The sequence below is a fragment of the Mus caroli genome, chromosome 16, assembly GCF_900094665.2.
Source record: "Mus caroli chromosome 16, CAROLI_EIJ_v1.1, whole genome shotgun sequence".
Taxonomy (NCBI): Eukaryota; Metazoa; Chordata; class Mammalia; order Rodentia; family Muridae; genus Mus; species Mus caroli.
This window is the reverse complement of record NC_034585.1, coordinates 1,429,176-1,450,224: the sequence shown is the minus strand read 5'-3', so window position 1 is coordinate 1,450,224 and position 21,049 is coordinate 1,429,176. Positions and strand designations below refer to the sequence as shown.

At 48.8% G+C, this 21,049-nt stretch overlaps 1 protein-coding gene across 1 annotated transcript in view; it reads right to left on the bottom strand.

The window, feature by feature from the left end:
* Nucleotides 1-21,049, bottom strand: part of Sec14l5 (SEC14 like lipid binding 5) — a 37,921-nt gene that overhangs the window by 7,214 nt on the left and 9,658 nt on the right. The window contains exons 3-11 of the mRNA XM_021185357.2: nt 11,925-12,074; nt 11,062-11,193; nt 9,667-9,795; nt 8,650-8,842; nt 5,737-5,849; nt 4,510-4,699; nt 1,126-1,214; nt 965-1,035; nt 617-788 (exon numbers count right to left, since the gene is read on the bottom strand). Of these exons, the coding sequence (XP_021041016.1) occupies nt 617-788; nt 965-1,035; nt 1,126-1,214; nt 4,510-4,699; nt 5,737-5,849; nt 8,650-8,842; nt 9,667-9,795; nt 11,062-11,193; nt 11,925-12,074 (1,239 nt within the window). The remainder of the gene's footprint in view (nt 1-616; nt 789-964; nt 1,036-1,125; nt 1,215-4,509; nt 4,700-5,736; nt 5,850-8,649; nt 8,843-9,666; nt 9,796-11,061; nt 11,194-11,924; nt 12,075-21,049) is intronic.

Sequence of the window (21,049 nt, the reverse complement as noted above, 5' to 3'; positions counted from 1 at the left end):
GAACTCAGAAATCCGCCTGCCTCTGCCTCCCGAGTGCTGGGATTAAAGGCGTGCGCCACCACGCCCGGCCGGCTTGATCTTTTTAAAGTGCACAATTGAGGCTGCCGGCCGGGCTCGGTCAGTACGATGGCGGTGCTCGGCAGGTGAGCCTGAGGGACTGAGTCCTGATCCCCAGAACACAGTCAAGAAACAGCTGGGTTTGGCCACACCCATTTTGTAAACCCAGTGCTGGAGGGCAGGGGCAAAAGGTGAGCCTCTGGGACTCTCCTAATGAGAAAGCTCCAGGTTCCGAGACAGACACTGTCTCAAAAGAGAAGGTGGGGAGGTCCTGAGGAAGCACACCCAAGGTTGACCTCTGGCTGCCACCCAAATGCACATAAGGGAGGGTACATCCACCTGACACACATGCACCTAAGTGAACCCACACCTATGCACAAAACCATAAAATTAAAAACTGTAGGATTCACGGGCCATTCAAACAAGCCATATTTCCATCTCCCAGAAAGGAGACCCCGATAACCTTGGATCTGCATCATCTCCGCCAATCTGTGCACTCAGGATCATTTGGGTAAAAGATTCATCCCTTATGTGGCCCCCTTCTGGCTCTTGCTCTCACCAGCGTCCATAGCACTGGGAAGACTCGGGGAGCACGCACGATGAGCAGCCTGCCCAGAGTCTCGGGGTAATTGTCCTCCACCACCTCGATCATCCGCAGTAGGGCTTTCACTCCAGGTCGCCACAAATGCCGCATGTTGAGACCCTCCAGGTCCAGCAAGCAGGTCCAGGAGCTATAACAGACACAAGATCTCAGGCTCTATCTTGTATCTCGGGCTCTATCTGACTCTGTCATGTCCCACAGTCTCCAGCACCCTCCCAGCCAGCCACCTGACCACACACAAGCACAGTAAGCAGTAAATGTTAATTAGCACTCTTTGGGCCTTTTGCCCCCAACTCGGGTTCTTGCCTGATGGGACGCCCAAATTGTCTCGTGTTTCCTTCGCATCTCTTCTGTCCTTCCTCGTTGACAGAAAGAACCTAGAAGACAGGCGCAGTACTGACAACAGCTGATTATGCTGCTCAGCCCACAGGCCAACATCTCGGGCCCAGACAATGCCCCTGACTCACGTGCTGCAGCAGAGCTTCCTCTCCTACCGCCTTCATCAGGCCTTTGGTGTCCATCTGCCCCAGGCGCAGGATGTAAAGGGGGCGGCCATCTTTTGGGGTGGGCAAAGCCCAGAAAAGAGAAGAGACATATTTTAGGGGGGGTATTGACAACTGGAATCAGTCAACGCCATGCTTAAGATCCTAGCTCCCCGCCTAGGAGATGAGGTCACCTGGAGAAGCCGATGCACATACTGTGCCTGCTTCTGAGAGCAACACAGAAACACATCCAAAAGTAGAGGGGACACCTGTACCATCTTGCTACCCTTTCTACCTAAAACTGAAATCAGTAGTTCACTTAATTTTTTTTCTTTTCCTTTTTTTTTTTTTCTAGTGGCTGGAGAGATTGCTGTGAGTAAAGCACTTGCTATGCAAGTATGAAGAACTGACTCTTATCCCCAGATACTTTTTTTTTAAGATTTACCTATTTGATTTACATATATGAGTATACTGTAGCAATCTTCAGACACACCAGAAGAGGGCATGGGGTTCCATTACAGATGGTTGTGGTTGCTGGGAATTGAACTCAGGACCCCTGGAAGAACGGTCAGTGCTCTTAACCGCTGAGCCAATTCTCCAGCACAGATCCCATGTTTTTTGAAGCCAGTCAGAGCCAAGAATAGTCATGCACATGAGCAGTGGTGCATACCTTTAGTCCCAGCAGGAAACAGATTTGGGTGGCTCTCTGTAAGTTCAAGACCAGCTTGGTGGTGTGTAGTTGTAACACTGGGGAGTCAGAGATGGCGGGGGGGGGGGTCCTGGGGCTTCTGGCCACTCAGCCTTGTCTCCTCTAATCCATGAGCTCCAGGTTCAGTGAGACACATCAAACAAGAAGGTTGTCTTCTTGTCTCCACACTCACATATGCACTCAGACCACTTTTAATTACAAAATTTTTTTAAAGGTTATATAAGCCATGTCATGAAGAAATTCAGAGAGTGCATATTTGGACCCTGGCTTTTCTCCAACCCGAACATTAGAGAAACAAGAAGGACTGTCAACTTGGCTAGTCATCTTTAAGGACTGCTAACAGGTGGTTCTCTTTCTTCTTGAGAGCTGTGCTCTGCAAACTGAAACCCTGAGCTAGTAAATACTCAGCCACGGCTTCTGTGGGCAGAAGTTGATCCTGTTTCATGTCTGGTCACATTTTTGTGTCCTTATCAGCAGATGGCCTTGCTTGCTGCATTCCTACCTAAGGACAGTATATAATAGAGACTGTGAACTCACCGATCTTGATCTCAAAGCCAGAGGGACTGTAAATCAGTGGATGAAACTTACTGGGCACACATGTCTTCTATGGAAGACCCTGCACACAGGGACCAGTACTTCATCCCTGCAGACCCAGCTATTCTCTTCTGCTTGTGTACCCCTCTCAAGGCACTAAGGCTTAGAATCCAGGGCTTCACAGGGCAGGTGACCTACCACAGAGCCATTCTCCAACTTTCTTTCAGTCTGTGTCTCAGAAGTTCCCAGGCCAAACCTGAACTCACTCCCTGGCCAGCATAGGCATTAAACTTGCATCCTCCTGCCCCAGCCTCTCAAGGAGTTGGGATGTCAGGCCTGAGCTACTAGGCACCTCACTGAGTAGCGTGGTGGCGCACGCCTTTAATCCCAGCACCCGGGAGGCAGAGGCAGGCGGATTTCTGAAGTCGAGGCCAGCCTGGTCTACAAAGTGAGTTCCAGGACAGCCAGGGCTACACAGAGAAACCCTGTCTTGAAAAACCCCCCCAAAAAAAGCCATTTTTTAAACAGCAAAATAACCAACAAAAATTGAAAAATTTGGAGCTAGAGAGTCAGCTCACCTGGTTAAGAGAGCGCACCACTCCTTCAGAGGTCACAGACCGTAAAGAGCACAGCTATGATTTGGTTTTTGTGGCTCTATACGCTTTAAATTTGGAAAGGAAATCTACAGCAGATAGAATACTCTCGCCGGGCGTGGTGGCGCACACCTTTAATCCCAGTACTTGGGAGGCAGAGACAGGCGGATTTCTGAGTTCGAGGCCAGCCTGGTCTACAAAGTGAGTTCCAGGACAGCCAGGGCTACACAGAGAAACCCTGTCTCAAACAAACAAACAAACAAAAAAAAAAAAAAAAAAAGAATACTCTCCCCAGAAATCTCATGTCCCCCAGAGCCTTGCTACTGGAGCTGCAGTTGTCAATTAAGGATCTCCCAGTGACATCAGGATGGAGGTGGGGTGGGTTCTAAAGGATCCAGAGCTCCTGGGAGGTGGTAAAGGGCGCAGAGATACCCACAGGGGAGGCCATGCATTCCAAGTAGGTGCAAAAATTGAGAATGATACAGCCACAAACTCAGAGGCCATCAAAAGCTGGAAGAGGTGTTGGACTCTCCTAGAGAGAGTCGTCTGTAGCTTCCCAACTCCATTTGTTTGTTTGTTTGTTTGTTTGTTTGTTTGTTTTATGGATGGCAGAATCTCCAGCCCAGGCTGGCTTTGAATTCATTTTATAGTGGAGATTAACCTTAAACTTCTGATCCTCCTGCCTTCACCTACAGCCTTCACCTCCTGCCTTCACCTCCTGAATGCTGGAATTTCAGATGTTCTGTTGGCTTGAATAGGTGTGGCCCCCATAGATTCATGTGTTTGAGTGTTTAGCCATAAGGAATGGCACTATTAGGAAGTGTAGCCTTGTTGGAGTAGGTGTAGCCTTGTTGGAGGAAGTGTGTCACTGTGAGGGTGGGCTTTGAGGTCTCCTATGCTCAAGCTACACCCAGTATGGCACATAGTCTCCTTCTGCTGACTATACAGTAAGATGTATAACACTCAACTCCTTCTTCAGCACCATGTCTGCCTGCACTCTGCCATGCTTCCCACCATGATGATAATGGACTGAACCTCTGAAACTGTAAGCTAGCCATAATTAAATATTTTCCTTTATAAAAGTTGCCTTGGTCATGGTGCCTCTTCACAGCAGTAAAACCCTAAGACAGATGCATACACCACCAAAACCAGATCTGTGAAGTGCTAAAGACTTAAGGCTTTGTGCAAGCCAGACAACACCCTATCAACTGAAGCCCATCCTAAGTCCTGCTGCCTCCTGAACCTCAGACTTCTAACCTCCAAGCTGGCATCTGTTGTTTTAGTACCTAGTTTACTATGACTGCCTAAGTAAATCAATGCCATATTGATGAGACTATGTGTGGTGATGTTGGGAGCAGAAACACACCCCAAACCAAAAGTCTATGCTTAGTCCACCTTCTTCAGAGCTGGGTAATACCTCACAGATGTCTCCAGATGCCCCAGAGAGCTAAAAGGTAATCTGAGGTGTCAGAATGGGTGCATCATTTAGAGAGCACCCTCGGCTTTCACACATGGCTCAGGTGTGGGACGCACCTATATCCTGGTAGTGCCAGCCTCCAGCATAGAACTCCTGCAGGGGGGGAGGGGGCCGCCAGGTCTGCAGAAGGAGATCCACCTGGTGCTGCTTCCGCCAGCTCAAGGACTGGCACAACATGTCCCGCGCCTTGTCCAGATGGAAGTCTCGTGCCCTCAGGAAGCGCAGGATATGCTCGTCTTTGGGGATCTGAGAGACAGAGGAAAGAGAAGACCTTAGAATGGAACTTCCAACCCTTCAGATGAAGTGACAAAAATGAGCCTCTTACCTCATCTGCAAAACAGCTAGGGAAAGTAGCCCAAAGCAGAGAGGCCAAGGGGAGGGCTGCGATGGACAGCTGTGCCGCATGGCTGCCTAGCATCTCTCCCTGTTTGTTCTAAAAATGGTATCTTTCCTTTGGGTAACATTTCCTCCCCCTCCCTCCTCTCCTCTCCCTTCCCCACCCACCCCCTTTGCTTTCTCCTCCTAATAGACCATTGGTGCAAACCCAGTCCTACCGCAAGCTGCCTTCTCAGGGGTTCTCTCTTTGCTTCGGATTCCCCTAAGCATTTGCAGTGGCTCCGTTTTTGTGACCCACACTATTTTTACACTTTACATTTGCAGAAATAGAAGTGACAGGTCATGCTATAGGCCAACACTGAGCTACTCTCCCCAGGGCCAGGGAGGCAAATGTACACAATCCATGCCTAAGCGAGAAGTTCTGATTCGGTAGAACTGACAACAGAGTTCCGCTTGGGGCTGAGGTATGTGGTGCACATCCACATTACCAGGGCTAGAACTTAAAGGCAAAATTCCTAGATAATCAACAATCACTCTTCTTAAGTCTTGTGTCTCTTAGAAAAGGACAGTTTCCATGGTCAAATGAGCATAGTACTATATAGATACGATTCTACACACACACATGTCCCCAGAGGACATATGTACATGCTAAGAGTTATTTTGAGTTGTCATACCTGGATGGGGCAAGGTACTGGCATCCCTAGTCTCCCGATTGGAGACTAGGGATGTTACCAACATCTTACAATAGGCAGAAAAAACACCACTACAAAGAACTTCTGACTGCAAACACTAGCAGGAGGGGGTGGCCTCAGTGTGTGTGAAAGACAGGACAGATGTAAAACAAATGAAGCAAACGCTGAGTTCTCAGTATTCCTGATGGCACAAGCTAGTTATTGGCCCTCCCCACTGCCCTAGGCTGACTCTGGCCATTGAAGTGCAAGGCCCACCTTGCCTTTGTGGGTCTCCTGTAACCAGTGCCGAAGCTGAACCAGGCAACTCTCCTGCATGGGACTGAGATGGCCCAGACATCTCTCAATGTAGTCTGCATCCAGCTTGTCCCCTGGAGGAAGGAAAACAGGGATTTCAGGGTAGAGGAAGCAAGGGGCTATCCTCTGATTCCGTTTTTCCTTTGTTTTGTTCTTTGTTGTTTGTGTGTTTTATTTTGTTTTGAGACAGGATCTCATGTACCCCAGGCTAGATTCCAACACACCATAAAGCAGAGGCTATCCTTGAGCTCCTGATCTTCCTGCCTACACCTCCTGAGTGCTAGGTCACAGGCCTGTCTTAGCTAGGGTTGCTGTTGCTGTGCAGAAACACTGTCACCAAGGCAACCTGGGGAGGAAAGGATTTGTTTGGTTTACGTTTCACATCACTGTTCCTCATTGAAGGAAGTCAGACAGGAACTCAAACAAGGCAGGATCCTGGAGGCAGGAGCTGATGCAGAGGCAGGCCGTGGTGGATGTTGCTTACTGGCTTACACCCCATGGCTTGCTTGGCTTGTGTTTTCACAGAACCCAGGACCATCAGGATTGGCCCTCCCCATCAATCACTAATTAAGAGAATGGCCAACATCCGGATCCTACGGAGGAGGCGTTTCCTCAGTTGAGGCCCCTCCTTCCCGATAACTCCAGCTGTGTCAAGTTGACAGAACCAGCCGCTGCATCTGGTGACCACTGCATCTGGTGACACGGGTCTTCACCACATGGCCTAGACTCTGTGGCCTTTGGTACTTTCAACCATCAGAGCTCTGGAATGTGGTTCCTTGTCAGGATTTGGAAACAGCTACGAAAGTTCCACATTCATCTTTCTAAATGGTTTTGAAATCTCATGGTGGGCAAGCCTGGACGTTCCCACTGGCAGAGGCTTCCCTCCAGGTCTCAGGTGTGGAGAGGATCCTCACTGCCTGGGATGAGGGGCAAAGACTGCCAGCTCACCAGCCTGTATTTTGTTTTAACATCATAGCATGAACATTTCCTACATCAACAGACTGAACTGCCCCTGGGCATGGTGGTGCACGTCTATAAATTCAGCACCTGGGAGGTGGAGACATATCAGGAGTTAAAGATTGGTCTGGGCTACATGAGAAAATATCTTAAAATAAATTTATCTCAAAAATGAATAAATAAGGCATGGTCCTGGGTCTGCACTCAGGAGGCAAAAACAGGATGATTTCTGTGAGGTGGAGGCTGGCCTGGTGTCCAGAGCAGGTTTTAGGTCAGCCAGAGTCACACGGTAAGACTCTGTCTCAAAAAGCAAACAAGCCAAAAACAACACCAAAAAAAAAAAAAACCCAAAAAACAAAAATCAACAACAAACATGATACTGTATATAATAGTGAAACTATTTTTTTAGTCCTTGAGTGAAAAGATGTACCACATTATTTGTAATTAAAACACACACATATGCACACACACGCAATGTACACCTCAGACAGGCGTGGAGATACACACCTATACTCCCAACACTGAAGAGGAAAAGGCAGAAGGACCTCAACTCCATAGTGTACTAACCTGGGCTACCTGAGACCCATTTTAAAACAAACAAAGCCCTGGGGAGTTGAGGAGATGGCTCATTAGGTAAAGGCATTTGCTACCAAGCCTGATGATCCCCAAAACCCACACAGTGGAAGGAAAGAAATGACTCCTACAAGTTGTTCTCTGGCCTCTACATATGAGCTGTGGAACACACACACACACACTCAATCAATCAATAAAAACGTAATTTAGAAAAAATATTTAAACATCATATGTGAAGTATCCAGGCATGGAAGTGTTTTGTAATCCCAAGACTCAGGGGGAACACAAATTCAAGGCTAGCCTGAGCAAACATAGAGGGGCCTATGTCAAACAATGAGTCCTCTGGCTTCTACACTGAGCTATGACATGCATTCACATATTATATGATTTTACATAGTACGTGATTTGTCTGAAGTTTTGAAGGAGGCTAAAATTGCCAGCATCATGGTGACATGTACCTGTAATTCCAGCATGACGGAGGTGGGAAATAGGAAGGTTTGAAGTTCAAGGTCATCCTCAGCTGCCTATCAAACACAGGGCCAGCCTCTATCTCAAACAATAATGATAACAATGAGCCAACCTTAGGAAGTAAGGCTTCAGTCATTCACATTGTACTGTGAAGGGCGAGTGTGTCCATGGTATTCATGCTGTGTTAATGAGAAGTGGGAGCGTACAGACAGGATGCAGGACACGCTCTCATTCTCCACATGTAAGTATGCGTGTGCACATGTATGTGAGTGTATGTCCCTCTTGTGCCATATGCCCTTTCATGAAACACAAAACTATTGAAGATTCTAGGGAGTGGGGCAGAACCTTCATCCTTTTCTCTTGTGTGTGCATGTGTGTATGCAGAGGCCAGCTTTAGGTTTGGTCTTCAGGTTCCATCTACCTTGGTTTTGTTTAAAGCAGAATCTCTCACTGGCTTAGGGCTCTCCAGTTGGGATCAATTAGACTTAGATGGCACCTCTCTGGTGCTAAGATTACACCTGAGTGTCACCATGTCTCCTGGCTTCTTGTGTGGGCTCTGAGAGACACCATTCATGTGTGCAAGGCAGGCACTTTATTGGCTGAGCGCCCCCTCCGGCCCTTACTTCTCATTTCTCATCTTCCTTTGGATATTTTTCTACAATGATCTTGCATTACTTGTACAATTAAAAATATCCTAAAACCACCAGAGGTCAGTTCCTGGGCTAGAAATAGATCAGCTCTGAGAAGCAGGAGGAGGAGTCTGAGTGGGTGCCAGACTGTCCCCAGCCCTGGCAACGTGCAGCACCTCTCCCCCCTCTCAGGGAGCTTGGCAGTGTGGCAGGCTTCCTGGAGCCAGAGGTGGGGGCACAGACCTACCATCTGCAATGGCCATCTCAGGAGCAGGGCCTGGGGCATCACTGGGACCATCCATGTCCAGGGAGCTAGGGCACTGGGGCACAAGCTGGCTGCGGACATCCTCCTCCTGGACTGGGGCTGGTGTCCAGCGGGGAATGTGGGATGTTCCCTGGGAAATGAGCTCATTCAGATAGTGTTCAATCACCTCCTTCCCCTGGAAGCAACAGACCCAAAAGATGTCACCAGACAAGCAGCATTGCAAGGTCACCACACCAGCCCTGAGGAGCCACGCATGCTCAGATCCCAGTCCTGACATATGGCTATTGCACAGCTAAAATATGGCCTGGAGGAGCAGGGAGGAACAAGACTAAACTCAGAACAAATACAGTGAGCTTAGCTTCACATTGGCAAAGCATCGGGTAAACTATATCACCAAAGGCAGACTGTTCATCTGGTGAACAGGCCGCTCTCTGACCTGGAGCCTAAGGCCATTGAACTGAGCAGTGAGTCTGTGGCACTGGGAATGGAACCCTAGGTCTTGCCTATGCTAGGCAGGTGTTCTACCACCCAGCTATACCTCCAATCCCTCACTGAGGAATTCTAGGCCTGTGCTCTACTGCTGAACCACACCCTCTACCCCTCACTGGGGGATTCTAGGCAAGTATTTGATCACTAAAATCATGGGCCTGGTCCCAGTGACACTTCCAGATCTGGTCCTAGGGATTGAAGCCAGGGCCTCACACACACTAAGCAAGTATTTCACTACTGATCTCTGCCTCTAGCTATTTGTCTCACTGAGTTGCCTAGACTGGCCTTGAACTTGCTCTGTAGCCCAGACTTGAACTTGCTGAAACACCGTGGAGTCCTTGGACAATGTCAGGATGCCCTCACTATAGGCCAGCCCTTCCCATTGGTGGCCTCACTGATGTGGTCATCAGTGTTCAGTTTTAAAAGCAAGAAAACTGAGGCCTGAGAAAGTCAGGGCTGTTGCCTCCAGCCTGTGCACCTTCCTGCTATGGCTGGCTTGGTCTCCCTTACCCTCTTGACATTGGCAGTGTACTGCTTCATGGCGATCTTCTCCAACGTGCTTTCAAAGCCAAAGAAAGAGCGGACATCCAGGGAGGCAGACTGTTCAAAGCAAGTCCAGTCTTCATTCTCAGGATGGACCTGAAAGATGGGAAGGGGCCATGGCAGGACCTCAGTATGGGTGATGCCATGACCTCTCCAGGGGTTCTTCTGGCCTGTCATGGACAGCATTCTGCACCCACACAATGATGAGGAGTCTAACTGTGGGGAGCAAAGAGCCCTTACTCAAGCTGGTGTGCACCTATAGTTCCAGCACAAAATTCCACAAAAAAAAATCACACATACAGAGAAAAATTATATGCATAGCATGCAGATCATTTATATAATACAAATTACCACTATGTGTTTAGATATATTTCAATTGTTATGTTATATATGTATATAAAAACATCATTGCATATCTTTATATGTATATATATATATATATATATATATATAGAGAGAGAGAGAGAGAGAGAGAGAGAGNTAACTCTAAGTCCCTCAAAGTTTATCTTCTATGTTCAGAAGTATAGAATAAAATATATATATATATATATATATATATATATATATATATATATACATATACTGTGTGGCCATAGTTGAACTTGTGCGTAAATGTTTCGAAAGAGGGTGGCACAGGGGCAGAAAACATCAGTCCCCACCTTTATTTCTTATAATTTTAATTGCATTGGTGGAAAATTTCCATAGATTCATTTGTTTCTTGAAAGTTTTAGTTTTATGTTGTCTGTTTATAGAATTCTATGTATCGTTCTGCTGTCTGAATATTTCATTGATTTGTTAGTGGGAAGAAACTGACATGCCTTAGAAATTCTTGTTAATTCCATTTTTTTTTTTTTTTTTTTGGTTTTTAGACAGGGTTTCTGTGTATCTCCGTGTCTCCCTGGAACCCATTTTTGTAGCCCGGGCGGCCCACAGAGAGAAACACTGAGAGACAGAGAGAGAGACAGAGAGAGAGAGAGAGAGAGAGAGAGAGAGAGAGAGACAGGGTTTCTCTGTATAGCCTGGAACTCATTCACTCTGTAGACCAGGCTGGCCTTAAACTCAGAGCCGCTGCCCAGCCATAAATATATTTATGCCAGCAATAAAAAGAAATCTTAGAGGGTATAGTGACACACACCTATAATCCCAGCACTCAGGAGGCTGAGGTAGGTTAGAAAGTTTTCAGGCCAGCCTGGGCTACATAGTAACACTTGGTCTAAAAAAAGGAGGGGGAATAAAACCAGCTCGTGAGGGGTCAGGAGAACACAGGGAGGGGAGACTGGCAGAACACACAGGGCCCAGCCCTAGGACAGCATCAAGACCATTGGGGAAGCCAAGACCATTGGGGAAGCCAGGCGGGCTCACTGTGTAGCGGCAGCTCTCCTTCACTGTCACTCGGCTCGCAAACGTCTCATTGTGAGCATCTATCAGCAGCGTTCTCTCTCTCCAGTTCAGGACGTTTCTCTGAATGAAGACCACGTGCTCCACACCAGCAATCTGCAAAGGAGGAGCCCAAGCGAGAGGAAATAGCGAGAGAAAATGGCGAGTGGAAACGGCGAGAGGAAATGGCGAAAGGAAATAGCGCGAGGTCACCCATATCCCTGGTTCCCACTTCTGCTCCCACCCAGCCTGGGTCACCCCTTAGCTGGTACTTCAAGTTTCATCTCCTGTTACTCCCTAGTCTGGCCTGTGTCATTCCCCAATCTAGAAACAGAGACCCTGCTCCCTCTGCCCCTCAGCCCAACAAGAGACACCCAGCTTGAGAAGGACAACATCGCTCGCACCACCAACCATCCACACTGGCACAGATCCAGATCCCTTGGATGGACACTCAGCCCAAATAACTCACACCCTGAGTACTTTGTACTGCCAACACCATCAAGCCAAGAATGCTCCTACTCCACACACACACACACACTTGAAGCCATCGGGGATCCTTTGTCCTGTCACCAGACATTCTGCCCTGGCCCTCTTCCCAGTCCCAATGCAACACTGCCACCCAGTCACTTCCACCACCCAGCCACCTCCGGCCACCAAGCTGTGGCCCAAACTCGTAGACCCGCACCCCACTCCATGTCCCCAGATGCACATCTAGCTCTGGTTCCCAGACCCTGAGCCTGGGCTCCCTGGCTACTAGCCCTACCAGATCTCAAGGTTCTGGTGTCCCCACTCCACCCCAAGTGAATCCGTTCACACCCTGCACACCGGGACCCCAGCCCCGTGCCCACCTTCCGCAGCAGCCGCGGGGCATCCACTCGCAGCCTGCAGCTCCGCTCCACGGTGTGCACTGCCCCATCTGCGCTCCGCCACTCGCCCAGGACTTCACTCCCCAGAAAGACTGGGATAAGCGGGCAGGTGGGGAAGCGCTTCTCGTAGGCCTGTGGACAGAGAGCCGGTAAGGAGGAGTTTCCTTCCTGAGAGAGACTGTTCCTGGACAGAAGCACCCAGCACACACATCATGGCCCCTTTTCAGAACAGTGAGACAAGACACCATCGAGACATTTTTAATTATTTTCATTTATTTATTTTGGTGGTATTGGGGAGTGAACCCAAGCAAGCAAGCACCCTAACATCAAGCTACATCCTCAGACTGCTTTACTTTTTATTTTGAGACAGGGTCTCCCTAAACTGACCAACTTGTCCTTGAACTCATTCTGCAGTCAAAAGCCACCTTGCCGCTTTCTCAGTGGTGGGAATGACAGCCTGGGTCATTAAGTCTAGTTCCTACCCTCAACACTAAAAGAAAAAAAAATATCTCAGAAAAACACCTGAGTCCTGTTTTCCAACCTGGGCCAATCAGAGTGGGTCTCACAAAGGGTTTTCAGAGGAAATAGGGGCTATCCTACCATATGCAAGGCACTAGTGGGAATACACCACCAACACTGAGGTGAGAATCCTTGGGGTGGCTTCAAGAAGAGTGACCCTCAGGCAATCAGAGAACTCTAGAAATTCACATTAAGGACATGGGACCTCAGACGTGCACATTGAGAAGAAATGTTCCATATCTCGTGCACATATGTTTGTCCAGAAAATGTATTGAGAGTGTGGGTTCTCCACACAAGCTCTGTGTTACCATCACCACGTATGAAAGCCTGCTGTTAATATGGATGCGAGGTAACTGCTGAACGTCAAATGAGCTTACACAACTGCCCGAAGGGTTGGAGAGAAAGAGAGACAGACAGACAGACAGGGGGACAGAGACCCTGATAAAATACAACACCCCCTTCTGATTAAAGAAAATTGCCAATAAACTGTCAGCCACATAGGAAAAACCCATAGGCAACCTCACACTCAGGGGTGAAAGACGTAATGCTTCACCCCTCAGGTCAGAAATCAGACTCTGGTGTGAGTTCTCCTTGCTTCTATTTAAACCCACAGTTCAGGTTCAAGCTAGGCATCTAAACTGTAAGGAAGTAAAATGATTTCTATTTATAGACTACATGGACTTATATAAAGGGTCCCTGGGATCCCTCCCCCTTCCCCCCCCACACCCACACAGAGGCATGCTCACGCACACCCACACAAGAATATATTGAAATCTTTTTTTAAGAAGAAAGCAAGCGTGACCAGCTGTTAACAACACAGGCCTGATGACCTGAGTCTGATTCCCAAACCCTCCATGGAGGAGAGAATCCTCTCACACACACACATTCCACACCTACACACAATACATGGGGAAAGCTTAAATCAAAAATGAAAGAAAGGGGGAAAAAGGACTGAACACGGTTAGAACGAGCCAACCATGGTCTCATGCACACTGACAATCCCAGCACTCAGTAGGCAGAGCCAGGAGAAGCTACGAAAATTCAAGGCCTGCCTGTTTGCTTGCTTTTAGTTTGTACATTTATGTATTTGCCTGAGGAGAGGAGCATGTACCACAGCACATGTGTGCAAGTCAGGAGACAACCTGCAGGAGGCTGGGTCTCTCCTCCCACCACATAGGTCCCAGTGACACACTCAGGCCACCACACTTGTCAGCGGCCCCTTTCCCTGCTGAAATGCCTTTCCATCCCTTTCCACTTCCCTTTCTTTTTCTCTTTTCTTTTTCCACATAGCATTTTTATTGATTCTCTGGGCATCAATAAAATTCTCTGGGAAAATCAAAAAATTCTCTGAGAATCATACCACGCACCTCAGAGGCCTGCCTGTCTTACGTCGTGAGTTCCAGGCTCAGAGGCCTGCCTGTCTTACGTCGTGAGTTCCAGGCTACACATACCATTGTGTCTCAGAGAAAAGGGAAAAGAAAGAGAAAAAGGAAAAGAAAAAGGAGGAAAAGGAAAAGAAGGGGTCGGAGAGATGGCTCAGTGGTTAGGTGCACTGGCTGCTCTTCCCAGAGATCCTGAGTTCAATTCCCAGCACCCACGGGGCAGCTCACAGCTGTCTGTAACTTCAGGATACCACAACCTCACACAGACACACATACAAGCAAAACACAACTGTCCATAAAATAAAAATAAGAATACACAAAAACCAAAACCTTAAGTACATGCCCAAAAGTAGGAGTTAGCCCTTAGAAAGGAGAGGCAGGGGGATGGCCTTCCTAGCAAATTCAAGGCTAGCCTAAGATATACGAGGGCCAGTTTCAGAAAGTAATAATTAATTAATTAATTAATTGTGGACAAATAACTGATGCAAAAGGGATGTGAACATAAACATAGAAAAATAATTATAAGTATTTCTAGCAAGTATTTACAGTTTATGTGGAGAATTTGTGTATATTTGACATGCACTAATAACTGTACAAGTGTATACATCTGTGTAGATATACATAGGATGTTCTACATACAAACACATATATTTATCATAGTATATACATATGGATGGTTTGGGAGATGGAACCCATTGCCTTGTGAGTGCAAAGCAAGCTGTCAGCCTTGCTCTCAGAGCTTTTACTGGTTCTCCTTGTTTGTTTGTTTGTTTGTTTGTTTGTTTGTTTGTTTGAGGGAGAATCTCATGTGGCCCAGACTGGCTTTGAACTCACTGTGTATGGAGGATGACCTTAAACTTCTGATCTAGCTGCTAGGATGCTAGGTAGGCACCACCCGGCTAGTATGGTATATTATCAGTGTGCGTGTGCATGTGTGCATGTGTGTGTGTGTGTGTGTGTTTTCATCCCATGGCATGATTGTGTGAGTCATGATGTGATTCCCTCCTTACCTGGATGCTAATTCTACCATGTATGAGCTGTGTAACTTCAGGCAGGGCACTTAGCCTCTCTGGGCCACCTGCTGAAGCAGTGCTAGGTGCAAGGGAAGAGCAGTTGGAATCTCCTTATCTTGGTTTATCAATGTCATATGCTCCTACAACAAGGAGCCCTTAATCAGGAGTGCCCCTGATGCTGCCGTCCCAAAAGCTACTGCAGATCCTGGACTGGGGGTACTTCTTTATGAGCACAGAGGTCCTCCCCAGGGTAGTAGCTGAAGATAGCTCAAGCGGACCCCCCAAGCGAATGATCAGTTGTTCAGAGAAGACAGCTCTGTGCCCAGTTTAGAGGCTCCCAATCAGACCTACGTGCCTCAGACCTGGGACCAGACAAACTCCAAAAATAGTGGCAACATCTGAGGCCAGTGGCATCCTCTCTGCTCCTTCAGCTCCAGGAAGGAGACACTGCCCTAGCCCTGAAGTAGAAGGGATGTCAGGAAGCACAGAAAGGTGCTGGAAGCCAAGGAAGCCATTCCTCCACAGGAGTATGGCGGGCAGACGTGGTCCTGCTGGGCTTCAGGCAAACATGCCGTCCCATGGTTAATATACTTGAGGTCTTATTTCCCTGAGCAAATGCATCCTCAGACTCCTGCCTTCTGGGATTGCTGTATATTCACCGTGGCAGGAACGGAGACAGTCTAACCAGACACTTGAGGGGGAAAGCCCATGAGGTCTCAGCCCTCCACAAAGAGAGGCGGGCAGCTAAGGAAGGCTGAGAGAGAGCAGGAAGGATCATCTTCCCCAGGGCCGCGCACACCGATTGGTTATCCAGTACCAAATGGTCAGCCCTGAGAACATCCACACACTAGTGACATTCTACAGACTGAGCAGGGTGTGTTTTATATTCAGGAATAATATGCATGTATGTGTATGTATGTATAAACAATTAATAAAAGAAGAAGTCATGAATTTGAAATGGAACAGGAGAGGATTTGGAGGGAAGAAAGGGAAAGGGGAAATATAATTATATTATAATCTCAAAAATACAATACATTTTTTAACAGAGAGGTACTTGTGGCTCTCCCTTTGGTTATTGAAACAATGGTTCTCGAGAAGTTAGAATTTTCCCAGAAGCCTCATGCTAGAAGAAGGGAAAGGCTGAGCCTGATGCCAGTCAAAGGGGCAGCTTCTCTCCCAGGAAGAGATGTCACACAGCTCTGACAAGCTGGTAGGCCACTTTGCAGAAGAGACTAGAACCCAGAGAGGGATGGGTCGGTGATGTGTGGAACCACACCTTGGTCAGGAGTGCTTAGCTACCCAGGTCTCTTACCTTCTATTTAAATCCAAACCTCAGATCAAGACATCAACGATGGACTTGGGTTGGGGGGGTGGTCACTGGTCCACTTTAATTGTTCTTTAGGAGAGCCCATAGTGAATAAATCTCCTTTCTCCACTTTTCACTATTACATTTCTGTTCAACTAGCTCGTTGACGATGGATGGCTGAGCCTATCTTGTTAGAGCCGTTGGATCCCAGACTCTGACTCTGGCAGCCCCAAGTGACCAGAAGGGCTGCTGAGGGAGACCCCTGAGAACTCCGTGTATCGTCGTACCCCCAGGACAAGCATTTCCCCCTCTAAGCAGAGTTCCTAGCAGATGACACAAGAGCCTGCAGGGGCCCTGGGCAGCCACCCTCTCCCAGCTGGTCCAAGCAAGACCCTGCCTTTCCTTTCTCTAGGCCTGAAACAGCTTCATTGCTGAGTAGACAGGTGGTGTCTAGAGACCAGTGACAGCCCCGAAAGATAGGACAAACTAGCTCCTTCTCAGGTGTCAAATGCAGGAGGGAGGGCAGAGCTGGCTTAGACGCCACCTCCCCTCTGGGTAGCTGCTATAGAGCATCATCCCCTGAGCAAAGCAGGCACCATGTTTATCAGCTCGGCTGCACCTGCTCGCAAGAATTGTCACCATCCATCAGGCTGACGGGCTCTTGACATTCTCCCATGGAACATAGGGGAAAGAATCATTGGACCCTTACCCGAGAGTCCAGTCACTCCTCTGTCACTTGTATGCTATTCTGTTCTAAGTGCGTGTGGCCTTGATGCTCTCGGGAGACTCTGAGGAATATGGTGTGTATAGCTTAACTGAAAGAATCACTCCATCTATGCAGCTATGGGGAAGCTTTTATCCTTGGAGCAGAATCACCTTCCAGTGCAGTATCTTTGTGTCACTCACTCCTGTAAGCAATCCCTCGCTCACCCGTGCTCTGTACGTAAACCCGATGGTCTCATCGGTTCCCCACACAGAAATCTGATGGAGTGGTACTTTGATGGCAGATGTTCTTTCTATCTCCCCAGGGAAGGAATTCTCTGTGGCCTTTGGGAAGGGGCTAGAGAGTGGCTGGTGCATGACCTGGTCAGGCAGACCTGGTTTCTGCTGCTTCCTAACTAAGGGACTTTGGATAAGCCCTCTGAGACTCCATGTGCATCTCCAGAATGAGATGGTTAAGTTCCTGCATCGCCAGAGATTGGCAAGGGTGTCACTGATGGAGAATCAAGCAACATTGTCACCATGGCAAGTCTGGGCTGTGCCCCTGCCTTCTGTATCATCCTTGGGATGATGTCCTCTTCGGACTAACAGGAAGATAGAGCTCATGGACTCCATGATTCCCCCAGGTCACACAGAATGAGATGATAAATGAGGACTGGAATCCAGTGGACCCAGCCCCAACTCTCCTCCAGGAACTCCTTGCTCAGTGTGTGTTCCCTTGGGAGATGCAAAACAGAACCAGGCATTGTGCCCCATGCCTCTCCAGCCATGTTGGGTCTTTTTCTGCCCCAAGCCTCTCAATTCCTGCCAGGCCAAGGCAGCACCACCCTCTCCCCCTGACTACTGTCAAGTCCCCACCACCGCTCTAGTGAAATAAGTGAACAAAGGAGCTAGTCCTGAGCGGGGGTGGGGGTGAGGGGTCGGTGAGTAAAGAGATCGCCTTGTAAGCACAGGGATTAACTTTCATTCCTAAGACCCACATGCTAGGCGAAATGGTACATGCTGGTAATCCCAGCAAGGAAAAGGTGGGAGACCGAGACAGGTGGATCCCTGGAGCTCAGGGCCAATCAGCCTAGTGAGTAAGTTCCAGGCCAGTGAGAGACCCTGCTTTAAAACTGAAGTAACATCACCTGAGGAACAAGGCCTGAGGTTGACATCTGCATATGTAACTGCACATATGCAAAGACTCTTTCATTCTCTTTCTCTGCGTGTGTCTGTGTGTCTCTATCTGTGTATGTCTGTCTATCTCTTTGTATCTCTCTGTCACTTTCACACTAGCGCACACACACACCCACACAGAGAGTATCCTAACCTCACACTCCTCACTTTGGCCTCCCCCCCACCCGTCCCCTGACCCCCTGCCCTGTCCTGGCCACACTGGCCTTGTTGGTTCTGGAACGCATCCAGCTTGTCCTGCTATGGGTCCTTGCGCCTGCTGTTCCAGGCTTGAAAAGCTCATCTATTCAAAGACGGAGAAGAGCGGGAGGTATGAGTCACTGGGACTTTCTGGAAGGAGCTACCCTTCTTCCAGGGATTCATCCCAGGCACCTCCCTCCACAGCTGCCTTCTCTCCATCCTTTCGGCCCATTCATTTCCTTGACAGCTCTAATCAGCACTCTAAGTGATAGACATGGGGGGGGGGGGGGCGGCTGTCTAATCATGGCCCACTTCCTCCAGAAGTCCCCAGCTCCATCCCCAGCTCCACCTTTGGTGAAGAAATAACAATTTGCAGTCAAGGAACCCATATCCCCATGCCATGGTCCCACCTGAATGGCACCCAGGGAGAGAGGACAGGTCACAAGCTTGGCACCACAGCCAATGGATGGCCTGCTTCCCACTGGGAGAATTCCATCTGGAGACCCCAGATAACAGGCTTAGGAGATGCTGGCTGTTAGCTTTCTACAACTGTAAAAGACAAGGCTTCATCTTCAACCAGAGGCCTCAGAGCTCCGGTGCAGTGGGGATGACCCATAGACACTTGCCAGTGTAGAGGACAGTGGCCACCGAGAAACACTGGGTACTGCTGACCCTCTCACAGAGCACTAACCACAGGTATAATGGTATAGAGGCTGTGTGTCCAATTACATCTTCTTGATGTTCCCCCTTTACAGATGTGTTAGTGGAGGCCAGGAAAGGCAGACGAAGGCAAGGGACTGGCCGAGTGGAGAGGACTTCACATCTGAGCCACTCCCCTGCCTCTCATATTGCATGTTCCCATCCTAAAGCCAGAAAAACAGGCTGCCTACTCCCCCTCCAGAAAGATGAGCTGTTCCTTCCCATACCAGAACAAGAACCAAAAGGGCCCTTGCATTCCTTTCTACAGGAGAATGTTCTAGAATGTGGCCACTGCCCAGGAAAGCTCCAAGTGGTGAGTCCCAAGTCAGCCTGCCTGTCAACCGTCTCAACAAGAACAGTGAGCACTAAGGGTCAATCAGTGGGTCAACATGGGACCTTCCAGCTATTTCACACTGCCCCTTCCAACAATTCAACAAAGTAGGGAGTTGGCATGTGACTATGGAGAAACCAAAATTCAGAGAGGCTGAACCACTTGCCCACAATCACACAGCTTGTAAGGAGAAAAGGTGAAATTTGACCCTTTGGCAGCCGGAGTACGGGTTCTTGGTTCTTCCATCATGTTACCCCTCATTGTCACACACACATACAACGAGGTGTGCATGGGGAGTCCAGCTCATATTTTTCAGACCATGTTGAGGTCATGTCTTCCCAAGGACCTGGTGCCCACAATATACCCAGTGTGCTCACATTATACACAGTACCACGGATGCACACAGGCAATCCCAGCCCCAAGGTAAACTCCTGTCCTGTATCAGGGTGGCAGTGCTGAGGAGAGCCTGAGGGAGGGTGGCATTCGGTGACACCTTTCAAAAGATGTTTTCTTTCTTTTTTGTTTTGTTCTTTGTTGTTGCTGCTGCTTTTCTTTCTTTTTTCTTTAGACACATTCTGTTTCTTTTGTTTAAGACAAGGGCTCATACAGCCCAGGCTGGGCTCAAACCCTGTCTGTAGCCAAGGATGACCTTGAACTTCTGATCTTCCTGTCCCCACTTCCCACATCCTGGGATAACAGGTGTGCACCACCACTTCTGACCTATGCAGTGCTGGAGGCTGAAGCCAGGACCCTGTGCCTGTGACACCAACAATCCAGCAACTGAGCCACTTCCCAGGCCCACGTTCATTTCTTAAACTACAGGGTTGGTTTTGTGTTCTAGAATCGTTATACTGACCCCTTTCCCATCCAGCGTGGCTGAACCTTGAGAGGCTTCTGGCCTGTACGCGAGAGACACCGGCCCAGATCCTGGGGCTGAGGAGCCCTTTCCTTATCAGGATGTCCTAGTAAGAGGTGGCTCACAGGACCTGCCTGTGCCGCAAATCTGCTCACACAGCCTCTGTCCCTGCCAAGGGGCCTCAACTACCAGCTCATGTCCCCATTCTTGGCCTGGCCACCCACTAAGAAAGCCTGAGTCTGTCCAGACCAAATAGGTATGTGGTGTGGCCTTCTGGGCTCACAGGACCACAGAAGAATCAAGTTACAGTCCCTTTGCCAGGTAGCAGGGGGTAGGGTGGGGTGGGGGTGGACAACCAGGCTTGCCTGCTCAGAAAGAGAGCAGGTCCAAGGCTCTGAACCTGTCACTGAGAAGCCACATCACATGGGGATCTCAGATCCTGTCCCTGCAAGGCTACATCTTATGGGGCTCCATTTTGCAGAAGGAGATTGACACCCTTAGCAGGCAGAGAAGGAAGCCTGGAGCCTGGCAGCCCTGCATTCCTGGCCGCACTCGCCTGCCTCCAGGCAGCAGAATTCAGATACAACAGTCCCCTAACTGTAGCCTGACTCTTTAACATCCTTCTTGTCCACAAGGGACACGTGTTGAATGTGTCCTTTAATTGGTTTTAATTGGTCTCCAGTGGCAGACTACAGAGACTATAGAGTTATGGATGCGACGCTGGAGCAGCAGTGACAGTCACCTGATGCTCTTCCAGAGGACTTCAGTTTGCTTCCCAACACTCAGGTTGGCTGGCTCACAACTGCCTGTAACTCCAGTTCTGAGGGATCCAATGCCTCTGGCCCCCATGGGCACCCACAGTTATGTATACACACACATACACACATACAGAGAGAGAGAGAGAGAGAGAGAGAGAGAGAGAGAG